Here is a 16,398-nt window from a genome sequence, read left to right on the forward strand (position 1 = left end):
AAATCTGTGCACCAGGCCTCTAGTAGATTAATAAAAATAGAAAAAATAGGTCCCTCAGGACTGAAACATTCCTTGTATGTATAGTTACCCATGAAAAGGCATGTGTACATTCAGATCACATGAAGCTTAATGCTCTTTGCAGACCGGTATTATCTGATGTAGGATATTCACAACACTTACGCAATTATATTCCTTTAACTTCTGATTTTCTAGAAGTATAAACCTAGCCTGAGAGTCAACACTGGAGCTACAGAAAGCCAATTCCACCGCCTCTGTAAACAAGATAGGGACCCTGTATTCCACAGCTCATAATTATTATTTTTAAAAAAATATATTTTATTGATTTTTTACAGAGAGGAAGGGAGAGAGATAGAGAGTGAGAAACATCAATGAGAGAGAAACATTGACCAGCTGCCTCCTGCACATCTCCCACTGGGGATGTGCCCGCAAGCAAGGTACACGCCCTTGACCAGAATCGAACCTGGGACCCTTCAGTCCGCAGGCCGACGCTCTAGCCACTGAGCCAAACTGGTTTCAGCAGCTCATAATTATTTTAAATATATAATTCCCAAAGTACTTAAATCAGGCACTTAAGAGTTGTACAAGCATTTTAAAGATATAAAAAACATAGGCCAGCCCAATACTACACAAAATAGAAAATAAATGGGGGAAATTCTTTATCTGCTTAAATTAAAAGTAGAGTTCACTTTTTTATCATTTAACTTCTGATAATGTACAGATTGTATAAAACAAGTATTTTGTGTTCTTCCACAATATACAGTACAGTTTTAAGTGCTTATTTTTGGAACAGAAAAGACGAAGTTTTGGGGGATACTAAAATCAGAGGCTCAACAATCCTTTTTGGATGCTAACGTCTCTAAGAAAGAATGCATTTTGTGGTATGGTTAACAGCATAATAGAAGGAACAAATATGTGTATGTAAGGTGGGAGTGGAGTGGGTAGTGAAGGTCTTATGTGTAGCCAAGCCATCAAAAGTTATCTAGAACTACTCTTTGTGTTCTAAGGGCCTGAAGACTTCGCAGGAACTATGCTATAGTCCTATCTTAAAAGTGATAATGTTTCTTCAGAGGGGTCACAGGTCTCAACCTAAAAAGAGGACTTAGTTGTCCATTTGTTTGTGCAAAGCACATTTTGTGCGTTTGATTTTGGTGGAGGTACATGCTAAATTTAGCCAAATGAGAGATGCTAACACCCAGCCTTTAAAGGCATATGAAATAAGATTATGACTATTCATGAGTCTAATGCTTAAGGATACTTAAAAGTCATGTTTGACAAGATGACAAATTCATGAATACTATGTTAACAAAGCAATTAATATCTGATAATATTTTTCTCTTATTAAATATTTAAAATGTCAGCCCTGGTTGGTTGGAGCATTGATTGGAGCATTGTCCCGATGCACCACAGTTATCTATAGCGTATTTCTTCTTATTGCTGAGTAGTATTCCATGGTACGGACATACCACTGTTTAGCCATTTATAGTAGTCTCCCCTTACCCTTGATACAAGACCCCCAATGGAAACAGGAAACCATGGGTAGTACCGAACGCTATGTATACTATGTTTTTCTCTATACCTACATACTGTTTCATGTAAAGGACACACTTTATGGTTTCTCTTTGGCATATCTGGATTGCCAGCATCACTACTCTTGCACTTTAGGGTCATTTTTAAGTAAAATAAAGGTTACTTCAACACAAGCATTGTCATACCTTTACAGTCTATCTGCTAACTAAGATGGGTAAGTGACTAATGGGCAGGTAGTATATATAGTGTGGATTCACATCCTGACCAGGATGGAGCATCATGCTACACAGAAGAGCCTACCATTTAGAACTTATAAATTGTTTATCTCTGGAATTTTCCATCTAATATTTTCAGACCATCAATGACCTTAGGTAACTGAAACTGTGGAAAGTGAAGCTGTGGAAAAGGGAGACTACTGTACTAGATGAAGAGCATCTGGGCTGTTTGGGGCTATTATTAGCAAAGCTGCTCTGAATATTCATGTACAGGTTTTTGTTGTGGACATAAGTTTTTACTTCTCTGATATAAATTCCCAAGAGTGAAACTGTTGGGTAGAATGGTAGTTGCATGTTTGATTTTATAAGAAACTGCCAAACAGAATGGTTGTGCCACTTTACATTACTATCAGCAATGCATGATTGATCTAGTTTTTCCACATCTGCCCAGCATTTGATATTGTCACTATTTTTTAATTTTAGCATTCTGGTGGGTGTTTGCATCTTACTATTGAGTTCTGAGAGTTCTTTATATATTATAGATATAGGTATTGCATTGGATATGTGTTTGCACATATTTTCTCCCACTCTGAAGCTTATTTTTACATCTTCTTAACAGAGTCCTTCACAGAGCAAACATTTTTAATTTTGATAAGATCCAATTAATCAAATTTTCCTTTAATGAATTGTACTTTTGCTTAGCAGTTTATGAACTCTTTGCCTCACTCTAGATCCTAAAGATTTTCTCCTGTATTTTTTTTAAAAAAGTTTTATTATTTTATATTTTACATTTAAGTCGATTATCTATTTTGAGTTAATTTTGGTATGAGGTCAAGGTTCTTTTTGTTGTTGCTGTCTATAGATGTTCAATTGTTCCAGCCCCATTTGTTGAATAATCTATATGCTTTTGTATCTTTGTCAATACTTGGACATAATTGCGTGGTTCTATTTCTAGGTTCTCTATCCTGTTCCATTGATCAATGTGTCTTTCCTCCAATACCACACAGTCTTGATTACTGTACTAGTAGCTATGTCTTGAAATCAGGTATATTGATTCTTATGCTTTTTATTCTTTTTTTTTTTCAAAATTGTTTTAGCGGTCTAATTCTTTTACCTTATATGTAAATGTTAGAATAATCTTTTCTATATCTACTAAAAACACTGCTGAAATTTCGGTAGGAAGTGCATTAAACAGACAGATCAATCTGGGGAGAATGGTTATCTTTACTATGTCCAGTTTTCTACCAATCCAGGAATATAGTCTCTCCATTTATTTATATCTTCTTTGATTATTTTCATTAGCACTCTATAATTTTCAGAATACAGATCCTGTGTTTATTTGATTAGATTTATGCCTAAGTATGTATATATTTTGTTAGATTTGTGACTATTTCATTTTCTTTGAAGCAACTGTAAATGGTATTGCAAATGGTATTTTAAATTTCAGTTTCCGTATGTTTGTTAATATGTAGAAATGTGGTTTTTGTGTGTACTCTTGTATTCTGCAATCTTGCTGAGCATTTTTTGTAGATTCTTTGAGATTTTCTATGAAAACAAACATATCATCTATAAATAGCAACAGTTTTATTTCTTCCTTTCCAATCTGTATGTCTTTTATTTCACAATACAGGTTTTTAACAAATGGCCTCAAAACTGAACTTTTGCTCATTCTTTTGAACAGTCTCGTTTTACTTTTAAAGTTTCTGATACTATTGGATTTTGTTAAGATTACACAAAATAGCTAAAAGCAGATGCTCCATAATTATTCTCTGAACAGCAGTAAATAATTTTGGTTAGGTAAAGACACCAATATTCAAACTAAGACTGATAAAATGTAATCAAGGCTTTTTACTTCCCGACAAGGACTTAGGTTTAATTTTTAGCAAATGAACAACTTAAAAACTTAAGTCATAAATTGAAATTAAATATGTGGCTGACATAAACTCTGCTGTTTAAACTGACCAGCTCGTCAGTTACAAAAACAAGCACTATGAAGATTAAGCTAAGCAGGCTTTATATTTCCTATAGCCTCCAGTTCCAGACTACATCTGTTTTCTTTGATACACAAAACCAGAGTTAAAATAGCCCCATTTATCACAGCATGATTGTAGGCAGACAAACCAGCCTGTCTGTTTCCAGATAGTGAAAGCAACTGTTATTAATCACAATTACAGGCCAAACGTTCTAAGAGAAATTGCATCAATATCCTCACAACCCCCAGCCCTCCTGCTCTTGAACTCAAAAATGGTACTGAGAGTGTCATGACTCTGCCTGAAGGTCAGTAAATAAAGGTGCTACTATGAGGTAAACTTGAGTTTTAAGTTCAGGATGCAAATTAAGGAAAATCTTTTTAATATATAAGTAATCTCTCAAAATCTCTATTATTAAAGTCAGCAGGACAATTAAACCCACTCTTTAAAATTTATATTAAAAGGTTTCTGCTTTATGAATCTATACTGAATAGTACAGGATATTTGAAATTTACAAATTAGATGATTAACTTTAAGCAGAAAAGCATTTATGAAAATAGATATTTTTTCTATGCCAAATTTTGCAGTCAATAGTGTGAAGGAAATTATTTCTCTTTCAAACAGATTTTAACAGAACTTCCTATAGAGTGAGACCAACTGCAGTTTATGGATGAAAATACGTTAAGACAATTGTTGAATCATATCCCTTGAATTTGGAACTTTTTCAAATAAACTGTAACCCCTTGCTCAATGGTTAGGGGGAGGGTTTAAGAAAACAAACCATATACTAGACTTACTGGGGTGAACACTTTGTAAGTTATATAAATGTATAATCACTGTATTTTACACCTTAAACTAATATAATATTATATGAAAAAAATTTTCCCCCAGTTCTTGATTTCTTTTGGCCACACGTTTTAAAAAGTACGCACTCACTCGCAAAACACCCAAACATCAGGAATTAGAAGGGCATAAAACATGGAGCTTACAGGCTGGAAAGAATACACAGCCTTCAGAACAAAACAAAACCAATCAAATACTGACAATTTCTTTGTTCAAAACACAGATATTTTATTTTTAATGCAATTCAAAGTTTTTGGTGTTTTCTTTTAAAACACTTTAGGGACAGAAATGAGGCTTCTTGTGTTGCCTGAGGCAGAGCCTGGCTTCTCTTCTTTGAAGGCCTTTTGCAAAATAAAGATGCCAGCATTCACTGGCCTCGATGTTTACCACTATCACCATCGCCCTGCCCCCCATCCGCCATCTGTAAACACAACATCTTGGCCCACCCTGGGGACAGCTGGCAGGGGCTACAGAGCATCCAAGATGTGACTGATGTTAGTGACCAACTCCTGTCGCTTTTCCAAGATGAGCTTCTCTTTCTTGAGCTTGCCAGCCACCAGCTGCTTACCTTCCCTCACTGACTTCAGCACCAGCTCCTTGACCTAGGTATCCAGTTTCTGCATTTCTTTTACATGGTTGCACAGGTCAGAGCACTGTCTTAGGCCTGGACTGCGGCAGAGCAATCTCATGGGTCAAGGCCTCGTATTCCATCTCCAGGCTCTTCTTGCCACTGTTGAGGGACCATTTATACTCACTGATAGTCTCATCAATGTAACGGTAGAGACCTATTCTCGTATTGACCATGGTTAAGACCTGCTCTGTGATGCAGGCCACCTTCATCCTGGCTTCTTTGGTCGTGTCCCTTGTGATGGAAAAGCAGTCTGATGTGGCTCATGACTGTGAAGAACAAGAGGCAGAAATGGCCACCACCAGCAGGGGCTCCTGCAGCATGAGCACCTTGTTGAATGTGTGGTGTACTATGATGTCCCGGATGTTCTGTTTTACCAGATTTTTCTTGTAGGCAACAATCACAGGGCAGCCAAATGTGCCCAAATAGGTGTAGTACAGCTCATCTGGGATACGGCTGATTTCTTAAGGACTGTCAACTTAGATATTCCTTTGGGCAGTCTCCACAGTCAGAAAATCTATCGCTTGCTCATAAAATAGCTGGTCCACAAACCTCATCTTCAATGCATACTCCACATCATAGCTTGAGAGGTTGTAGTCATCAATGTAATGGGTCTTTCACCCAACAAAAGAGGGAAGCAAGGCTATATTTCCATCTCCATGGAATAATCCAAAATAAGGAAGTGGCTAACGAAAACAATGCCAATCTCATCCTGGTGATAACATCCTGGCCATCAGCAGGGAGGATGGTCTTAAAAGAACGAATGGAGAATAAACCACTCTCTGGCTGTCTCTGGTCATCATCGTGTGGAAAAGGCCCCAAGTACAGCCCCGTGTGCTTCAAGTCCACATTTGCTTCTGCAGCAATATTATCCCAGTGAGAAACCTTAATGACTTGCATCATGCTGGTGATAGTAAGGAAAGGGCTGTTGTTCACATAATGTACTTGAATAGCATCCTGACTATAGGCAAGGGTATCTCTAAAAGGTCCATAATCTAGGAGGTTTAAAACATGTGGAGTTCCCCAACTTGGTGTACCTCTTAACATTTTGGGAGGCAAACTTCACATGATTGTTTGTGTCTTTGTTGGATAGGGAGTGTACAAATAATGGTTGGCCTCAGACACCACGAACTGTTTTCTCTGATTGAGTGATCTGGGTTGAATATGGCTGAAGCACATAGGTATAAACTGTTTCCACAATGACTGAAATCTTGGCCCCAGATCAAATGCACTGGGAGCTTCACCATTAAGACTCTCCACTTTTACCCTTAACTTTGGTTTCTTGTACTTCCAGAGTTCTTCTCTTCCTCATCATTTCCCCTCACATATAGACAGAGGTGCACCAGCTGTGATTTGAGCTTTGGTTCCGAGGCCAGAAGAAAGGAGGCAGCGTGAGATGTGAAGCTGTCACTTGGGTGCATCAGAATCACCTTGGCAGTCACCTTGTCCAGGTGTCTGCTCAGGTCCATTGTGCACTTCATGTCCTTGCTGACCAGTGGCACCTAAGAAGTAGGAGCAGAAGCAGGCGATGGCAGGGACCTCCATAACCAGGTGAAAAAAAATTTTTTTTAAGTTTTTCTTCCCAGACCTTTTATTTCAAGCTGAGTAACACATAAATCTTTAATGGTCTTTACAGTTTTTCTTTTTCATTTTTTGGGGGGAAAGGAGGGCGCTGCCCACAAATTTCTAAAAAATATATTTTTATTGATTTCAGAGAGGAAGGAAGGGAGGGAGGGAGAGAGGGAAGGAGGGAGGGAGGGAGAGAGGGAGAGAGACAGAGGGAGAGAGAGAGAGGGAGAGAGAGAGAAACATCAATGATGAGAGAGAATCATTGATCGGCTGCCTCTTGCATGCCGCACATTAGGGATCGAGCCCACAACTTGGGCATGTGCCTTGACCAGGAATTGAACCGTGATCTCCTGGTTCATAGGTCAGCATTCAACCACTGAGTTATGCTGGCAAGACTATTGATTTTACCTTTTTTAAGAAGCTACTGTTTTTTAAGCACCTACCATATGCAGGACACCTTAGATGCTTTACATACATTATCACATTTAAGTCTTACAATGATCTATGATATAGGTACTATTATTCCTGTTTTGCAGATGGGAACACTTCAGCTCCGAGAAGTTATTATCCTAAGGTCACACAGCTAGTTAAGTGCAGTGTCAGGAGTCAAATACAGATTTCATTTTGAAGCCTCTGTTCTTTCCCCTATGGTTATAAACCTCTCAAACTTTTATTTGTTTTAAGACCAAGTTTGAATGGAATCTTACATACATAATGCCCCATGGAAGAACACTAAAATGCTGGTGTTATACAGTAGAGATAGCACATTATTTTACCTTACTTTTCTACTGAATGACTATTAATTCTCTTACCCAGAAATATTATGGTTTAATTAAGCCTTTCCATGATTAAACCCTATAATCAAAGCCAGATTAATAAACATTTGAAACTGAATTAGCAATGAAACTAATGTCATTCTAATATGAAAGATTCAGAGCTATATGATAATTTGAAAACTTCCTCAATTCTGTAAGCATTTAGCCACTCAACATATTTATTGAGCATCTACTACATAAAACAGCCACTGTTCTAGAGACTGGGGAACACAGTGAAGAACAAGATAAAGTTAATAACCTCACTGAATTTATTCAAATGAGTAGCACAGAAACTATGCAAAAGATCAGGGAAGACACTTCTAAGACGGTGGCATTTTTCTCGGAGATGAAAATGAAGGGGAAAGTGAGACATGAAAATATCTGGGGGGACAGGGGGTGGGGCAAGAGAAAGAATATAAGAAGAAGAGGAAACAAATAGCAAAGGCTTTGAAGGGTTGATATGTCGGAGGAACAGCAAGAAGGCCAATACTGCTAGAGGAAAAAAGTAGTAAGAGAAGAGGACTGAGAGAAAGACACACCATGTATAGCCTTGAAGGTTCTGATAAAGACTTTGTATTTTGTTCTGAATGTGAGGAGGAAACACTGAGTTTTAAGAAGATCCCTCTGGCAGCAAGAGCAGCAGCAGGAGAGGCACAAGAGTGGAAGCACAGACCAGTCAGGATGCTGCTGCACTAACTCCATGGCAGTGGTAGTTGATGCCTTCTGGGACTTGGGAGTCAGTAGCATACAGATGGTGTTTAAGGCCGGAGGTGATCACTAAGGGAGTGAATGAACACACAGAACACACTGGCTCAGGGCTAAGCTCTGGGGCACTCCAATGTTTAGCAGTTTAGAAGACAAGCCAGCAAAGTGAAAACCTCCATTTTCCCAGCACATATGAAATACATTTTGTATTCAGGTTTTAGTTTCTTCTTCTAAGCAACAGATGAAACTAGGTAGTTTAGTTTGTTTCCATGCAGTCATATTTTTGACCGCATAGAAAATTTAAATATGGGAAATATGAGAGAAATAAAGGATTTATATTTAAATGAGGCAGAACTTCTAATACATTAATATGCAGTAAAACCTTGCTACCTTCGAGTTAAAAATTTCTAAAAATAAATTATTTCATCAAAGTTGAGAGTCTTCAGCAAATAAAAGCCTAATAAGCCTAGAATCTGAAAATGCACATAAATTATACAAGGAGTTTTATTTTAACAAGCTCTGACCTGCACTTGTCTTATTATCTGCTACTGCCGACATGTTAGAAACCTACAATGAGGAAGTATAAAAACAACCAGAAAGTCAAACTGACATATGTGCAAGGACTTAGAAAACAATGAAATATCTATGATGAGGAAATTAAAATTGTTAATTCATTTGTTTTAACATCTAACGCAGGGCAAGTAAACTAGTGTCAAAATTAAAAAAACAAAGAGGTTTTATATTTTAAAAGAAAAAACAGTAATGTTTAGTATTTTGTTTCCTATACTTTTAAAATTATGTCTCTTTTCAAAGGCTGTTCATTTCACTTTTTAGCTTTTTACCTATTTTCACTATTTTAGGCTCTTAAGCAAGAGAACAGGGACACTGAAGCATGAGGACCTGAACTGAAATTCAACTTCTATCACTCACAATTATTGTTTTGGTCTTTGGGCAAATTACTGTACACTATACACTCAAGTGTTTTAACCTCTCTCCATTTGAAAGACAGAAATAATATCTACTCTATAGGCATTTCAAGCAGAATTAAGGGAGATTTATGCAGAACATCTGGCAAATATTTTCAACTTTACAAATGTTAATTCCTTTCCCTAGTCTATCTCCCTTTTCTTCACTGTTTCAACATTTGTAGTGTTTACGTGTTTATTAAAGTTACCTTTGAGTGCTTTTCAAGGAAAATGGGAAACTTACCTTGTGGTAAAGTGGTAATGATATAATCTAACGGCTTTTATCAGTGACCTTTTGAGTGTTACAATATTTTATTTTACTAGACTGTAAGATTTTTCAGAGAAATAATCACTGTATAATTCTTTGAAACCCTATTGCCTAATGGACCAATAATATTTATAATCTGGAAAGCACACAACAATATTAAAAAGCAGAAGAGATAGCTACTTCTAAGAAAAAAAATATGTAATGTTAGATAATGCTAAATGCTATGGTGAAAAATCAAACAAGGAGAGAGGGATATAGAGAATCCAGGGCAGGGGTAGGAGCTGAATTTTTAAATTTAAATTTAGAATTTAAAATTTTAAATTTGTGGTTATTTTTCCTTATGCTCCTCCCTAAAAATATTTTTACATTTAAAACCTAAATATATCTATTTTTCTAAGCACCACATTATATTGAGGGATATATTCAGAACAAATTTCTATTAAGGGGGACAGGTGGATAACTTCAAAAATTACAATTTTAATAACCGAATAGCCACTATTTCACTCTTAAAAAACTGCCTTATATAACATTCATAAACTAGTACTTAGGTAGATATACTCTAATTTTTATTAGTGATGTGATCAATTCTTTCATAAAATTTAATATTTACCACAATGGTCACCAACTAACAAAACAGCATTAAAATTTAAAAACATTTTTTTTCACATCCTATCTTGATTAATGTATTAAATTCAGGGTGGGCAGAAAAACAACTCTTCAAAATATGGTATAAACTGATGTCCAGTTACATTTCAATAGTAGCTGAAAAACACTTATGCTGTTTTTATTTCTTTCCCTTTAAAAACTTTTGCTGCAATGGTCAAATATCTGTGAGGCAAGCTAGGTGGTCTTAGGGAACTTGAAGTTCCCTGAAAACTCAGAAGGCTGTTTAGGTTCATATCTAAGCAGGCTTGTCAAGTCAAACTTCCGTCAGGTACTGCCATACCTAGACTACCTCAGTGACAGACACAATCTTCCAAGAAATTTCAAGTGCTTTCATATTATTTATATTATGACTCTCCTGGCATCCTACCAAATCAAACGTTTTTTACATTAGGAATATCAGAAATTTACATGAGGAATAACAAAAAAAAATACCTCCGTGGTGATGCGATAGACTCCCTCCATTAGCGAGGATTTCCTCTCTAGCAGCTGCCTATATTTGGAAACAATACAACAAATAGATTTCACACTTTGAAGTGAGCGGAAGATCCAACTTCCAAAGGAGGCACATATTTTCTGGGTGAAATGATAAATCAGAAGCCTCGTTATCCTTTCTGCATTTTTTAAAGCAATTAAAATATATAGCCTAGCTTTATAGTTTTTTCCAGTAAATGGTCAAAATATCTGCAATAGTCACTTCCAGATTCTAGAAAAGAAAAAAAGGCAAAACAATCAATTTTGCAGCACTAAGTTGTTAATAATGAAAAAACGTTTTGTAAAGTCAAAACCAGGTTCTACTCTGAAGTTAATATCTCACTCTACCAATAAATAATAGTAACTAACATTTCTTGACTGTTTATTGTATGTCCAGAAAAGCACTAAGCAATTTTCCTACAATAACTTATTTATTTTTTATCATAGTCTTATGGAATAATTACAATTACTCATATTTCACAGTTAAAGAAAACGAGGCTTAGATAGTTAAATTATTGACCTAATAGCATGCAATGGGCATTAGACTCAAGATTACTTACAAAGTTATCAGGAATCAACCTTAAAAGCCCTTATGGGGCAAATTACTTGTCATACCTACTGCTATTTAAGGGTGCAAAAAAAAACACCTTCCTTTATCCTCCCAACATATTAGGTCCTGACTAGGCTCCTTATAAAGCACTATGGTGAGAAACATAAAGGCTTAAAGCACAATAAAGAATCACTGAAGTACGGGGTGAAAAAAGGGTCAAGAAACTGAAATTATATTCAACTCATGAGAAAGTAATAGCAATAAAGTGAAATATCTACATGGCCTTGAACCTCTCAGAATTACTCAGGTTGTACAAACCATCAGGGAGACAGGCCAGGGTAGAAAAGGGTCCATGTGGGACAGACAGCAAATATCTCATTGCAAAGTAATAAGAACCCTCATCACTTAGCATTTTTCAAATGAATCATAAATATAGTATGATTTATGCTCTAAGAGATTATATCTTCTAACAAATTATTTAAATAAAATAATAACTACTTGAAATTAGTAACACTTAAAGAATGGCAATTTGGACTGCGAAGGAAGGAATAATTTCACTCTTTAGTACTACAGGGAAGGAGCACTGGGCAGCCAGAGGGCAATACAAAAACATTGAAAGGTTAAAATGATGGAAAAGGACTTGAACTTTTGAGGGTGATGGGTATGTTCATTATTTTTATTGGGATGATGATTTCACTAGTGTACGTAGACATAAAAATTAATCAAACTGTATTTGATTTACTTTATTTCAATTTTACTTCAAAAAAGTTGGGGTGGGGGGAGAGGCATAGGCAGGAACCAACCAAACCCTATCTATGGTTTGGGTCTAAAAGTGTCCACTGAAAATCACCTTGTAGTTTTATCTTTGGTAGGCATATAAGAGAGTTAAAGCTCTGGGACACCTGAGGTTTTGACAAACCTCAGTGTCTTCCCAGTTCATTTTTCTAGTCTGTTTCTTAAACTCTAGGCATACTTGTAACAAGAAATATTGACCATCAAACAGAAGGTTTTATAAAAATTAGAGGCTTAAGGCTATTTAAGAAATGTAGTAAAACTGCTAGCAAATGAACCTCAATGGCCTACATACAGCTTTAGCAAACAAAGTATAAACCTAGAATAAGGATATTATAGCAACAAAGACCAAAAGCATCAGGACTGCTGACCTCAATAGCCACCATCTGGAGATGAGTGGGCTGCCACAGTGATATCAAGGATTCCCCTATTCTGTTGTTATTTAATTTCACCTGGTATTATGTCCTATAAGTAACAATTAAATAACAATCACGAGCTACAGAATATTAATTTTAGAACATTGTAATATATGTACAGAAGATTAATTTTAGACTCAGTATACAAACCAGTGCAATAAATATGCTTCTCATTTCTATGGGATATCAACCAGGTAAACCACAAATGATCAAAGAGTCTAATTAAAATTTATAAATTGATGGCAAAGATTATCAAAATTAATAAAAGAATGTAAGAGCTATATTGATGTATGCAAAATTACCTCAGTTTGGTCAAACACAGTCAGTGGATCACTTATTCCCCTGTAGTTAAAGGCAAAGTAGAAATAGATACATGCACCTGCATCGTAAGTCTGCGTCACCCTAAAAATCAAACAGACAGAATCACAAGGCTTTAGTTGAGTGAAATCAGACTTAATGCCTGGAAACTTAAAGGCAAGATCATCTGAATGATTTGCTTAAGCCATAATCTCATTCTCTACCCAGGCTCTTACTCCATGGAAGAAATTCAGATTGGCTGGACAAAGGATATACGGAAACTATTTGTACAACTTTTTTTTTTTTGGTAAAGCTGGATTATTATCCCCCCAAAATTTAAAAATTTTAAAGCAATGTAAATGTTTCTCCAATTAGCCTGAAATAAATAAAAACCCCACCTCCTTAGAAGCAATTTTTTTAAAAAAACAGTATGTTGTAGCTAAAAGCAGCCCAAAACAAACTAGCTGGAACTTAGTGATCCACTGTAAGTCTTCTAAATTTCCTCAAAATTAATAGAAATAAGTATGAGACCTTAAAGCCAGGCATAAAGAGAAATGTACAAATACCAAAAATAATCAGACTAGATAAAAAAATACATCTTCGCTAAGTTCACATTTAATAATTTGTAAGGACTTTGAAAACAAACTGAATTGTACAAATTGTATATATACACCCACACATATCCTATATAATAAAAGCATAACATTCTAAGTGTTTGACCGTTTGGTCAGCTGCTGGACCAGTCGCTATGATGTGCACTGACCATCAGGGGGCAGATGCTCTGACCAGTAGGTTAGCTTGCTGCTGGGGTCCGGCCAATCGGGACTGGGCAAGAGGACCAGACATGCCCTGGAGCCCTCCTGTGGTCCCTCCCCGGGCAGCTAGCCCCCATTGAGACTAGGCAAGATGTCCCGAGTGGCCTGATTGCCAGCCAGGCTGAGGTACCCAACCTGTGTATGAATTGATGCACTGGGCCTCTAGTAAATAAATATACATACACACATATATCTGGGCTTTCAAAATGCAAACAGGTGAAGCAATTAAAAGGGAGCTAAGGGAATCATAGTCAAATCTCTGAATACAATTCCCAGCGTCCCCACAAAGAATTTAACAGAAAGAGGGAATACGCTTCTTACTACACAATACAACAGAATCTATCCTAAAATTTTAATGGCCTTTTAGGCCAAATGTTAGGTGCCTCACAAAAGAAGAAATGAGCTATTTAACAATAATACTGTCAATTTGCCAGCTGTGTTTCTCTTCTAGTGTTAATTCACTCTCATAAAAAAGAGTGAAAATATTCCCTTGAATATTTTCATTTTAAGCACCAGACTTACAAAGTTTAAGAAAAACTAGAGAACCATTTTAACTATGATGGCATTATCATTTCGACTAATCAGATTTAAATAAACTTCAAAGATACAGGAATGAAATTAGTTTACAGCAAAGTAAAATATACATCATTCATGAGAATAGTTAACATCAATAAGTAGAAAATGTAACTAAAAACTAACAGAGTATTGCCACCTTCCAACAAATACAGGATCAATATTACACAGTTCAGTTTTCAGTGGATAAGAGGGTTCTAAAGTCAAAAAAGGGCTGGATTGATCAGTATTTCAAAGAAAAAAAAAGTAGAAATAATGGAACACCTTTTAGAAAACTTCAATTTTGGTCCATTTCAGATAGTGACTCAGATCTAACACCTTTTAATAGATCAATTCTATCACTTAAGTTAAACACTAACTTCTTCCAAAATCATCTTGACAAGTGATATTGTGGCTGCCAGTCATTCTACTATTCTTTAATTTCTAAAAGTGTTTGTGCTGTACACTTTTTGGAGTATTTTAACTTGTCAGATTCCCTGGCTAGGAATTCCTTTCCATAAAACTTCTTCAGAAAATTTAGGGCTGGAATTTCTATTCCAGTAGACAAAGTATGTTTTAACGGACAGAAATGAGATGAACTCAATAAATGCACCTTACAGCTAAATTATTTTCCTTGGGATCTTTAATTTCAATGATATCTATAATTATTTTTAATTATTTTTTCTTTCTTAATCTTTATTGTTATTAATTATTAAATAGTTCTAAAAATCTAGTTTAAAAAATATACCTCACACATTTACTTTCAACACAGGATAATCTCCTTGTCCACTATTAAGCAGTTCAAATCAAACTAAACTAAAGTCAAATTCTTATTAAATGCTAGTTTAATCAAGTATGAACTAGAAAAACTATATTTAAAATTCCTATTTATCAAAACCATTCAAATAACTAGACTTTGCACATTCTAAACTTTGATTTTATAAGATAATCACAGAAGTTGAGCATTTAAGCCTTTCAAAGATTATTTCTATAAAATCAGCTACTTAATGACATATGGCCAATTCAGTCTAGTATATCAATTCTATCTACCTACAATACATAATGAATATCCTTAGGTCTTGTGAGTACCTTCTGAAGAACCAAGGACTTAGGTGTTGTTATAGATAGCCTAAGGCAGGATATTTTACTTCCCAATCACTTTCAATAAGCAGTGATTTATCACAATGATATTTTCATAACGGAAAGAGAGAAGTCTCCAGAGATCTTGAATAGGGAGGTGGGGCAGAAAGAGAAAGGAGAGATAAAATCTGTTAAGTTGCCACTGGACAAGACAAAAAAATAAAAATTTCTTAGCTATATAGTAATAGATTCTATAATTTTAACTGTTTCAAATTTTACTGATAACAAATGACTTTTGAATTATTAGGCCTGGTTTATTTTTAGTAGTATAATAACAGGCCTGAGAGACTAGATCAGTGATGGCGAACCTATGACATGCGTGTCAGAGGTGACACGTGAACTCATTTTTTGGGTTGAGTTTTCTTTGTTAAATGGCATTTAAATATATAAAATAAATATCAAAAATATAAGTCTTTGTTTTACTATGGTTGCAAAGATCAAAAAATTTCTATGTGACACGGCACCAGAGTTAAGTTAGGGTTTTTCAAAATGCTGACACGCCCAACTCAAAAGGTTCGCCATCACTGGACTAGATTGTAAAGAGAACAATAAAGCACAGCAGGTGCTCATACATTTCATTCAATGTTGTTATAACATTGACTAGAGGCCCGGTGCATGAAATTCGTGCACGAGTAGGGTCCGTAGGCCTGGCCAGCTATCAGGGATGATCTGCAGGGCTGATCCACTGGAACCCACCTTGGCTGGCCTGGCACCACCCGCTCACCAGCCCAGCCTCCCCACCTCCACCGCCACTGCCTGTCCCCTCCCTCTGTGGGGTGACAGGTGGGGCAATCAGGAAAGGGGGGCAGCCTGCTTTGGCTGGACTGGTGCCACCTGCTCGCTGGCCCCACTCCCCGCCACCGCCACTGGTTGGGGCCTGCGGGCTGGGGGCAGCTCCTGTGTTGAGTGTCTGCCCCCTGGTGGTCAGTGCATGTCATAGCGACTGGTCGATTTGCATATTAGGCCTTTATAATATAGGACTAGGGGCCCGGTGCACAAATTCGTGCACTGGGTGTGTGTGTGGGGGAGTGTCCCTCAGCCCAGCCTTCCCCCTCTCACATACTGGGCGCCCTCAGGCTTTGACCCCCATCACCCTCCAATCACAGGGTCGGCCCCTTGCCCAGGCCTGACTCCTCTGACAGAGGAGTCAGGCCTGGGCAGAAAAACAGGTAT

The 16,398-nt window shown here is 36.6% G+C and overlaps 1 protein-coding gene and 1 pseudogene across 1 annotated transcript in view; both read right to left on the bottom strand.

Annotated features, from left to right (window-relative positions):
- Positions 1-16,398, bottom strand: part of AGPS (alkylglycerone phosphate synthase) — a 137,023-nt gene that overhangs the window by 7,411 nt on the left and 113,214 nt on the right. The window contains exons 18-19 of the mRNA XM_015561967.1: positions 12,724-12,823; positions 10,625-10,682 (exon numbers count right to left, since the gene is read on the bottom strand). Of these exons, the coding sequence (XP_015417453.1) occupies positions 10,625-10,682; positions 12,724-12,823 (158 nt within the window). The remainder of the gene's footprint in view (positions 1-10,624; positions 10,683-12,723; positions 12,824-16,398) is intronic.
- LOC107181372 lies at positions 4,989-8,851 on the bottom strand (annotated as a pseudogene).

The sequence above is a fragment of the Myotis davidii genome, unplaced genomic scaffold (assembly GCF_000327345.1).
Source record: "Myotis davidii unplaced genomic scaffold, ASM32734v1 scaffold370, whole genome shotgun sequence".
NCBI classification, from domain to species: Eukaryota; Metazoa; Chordata; class Mammalia; order Chiroptera; family Vespertilionidae; genus Myotis; species Myotis davidii.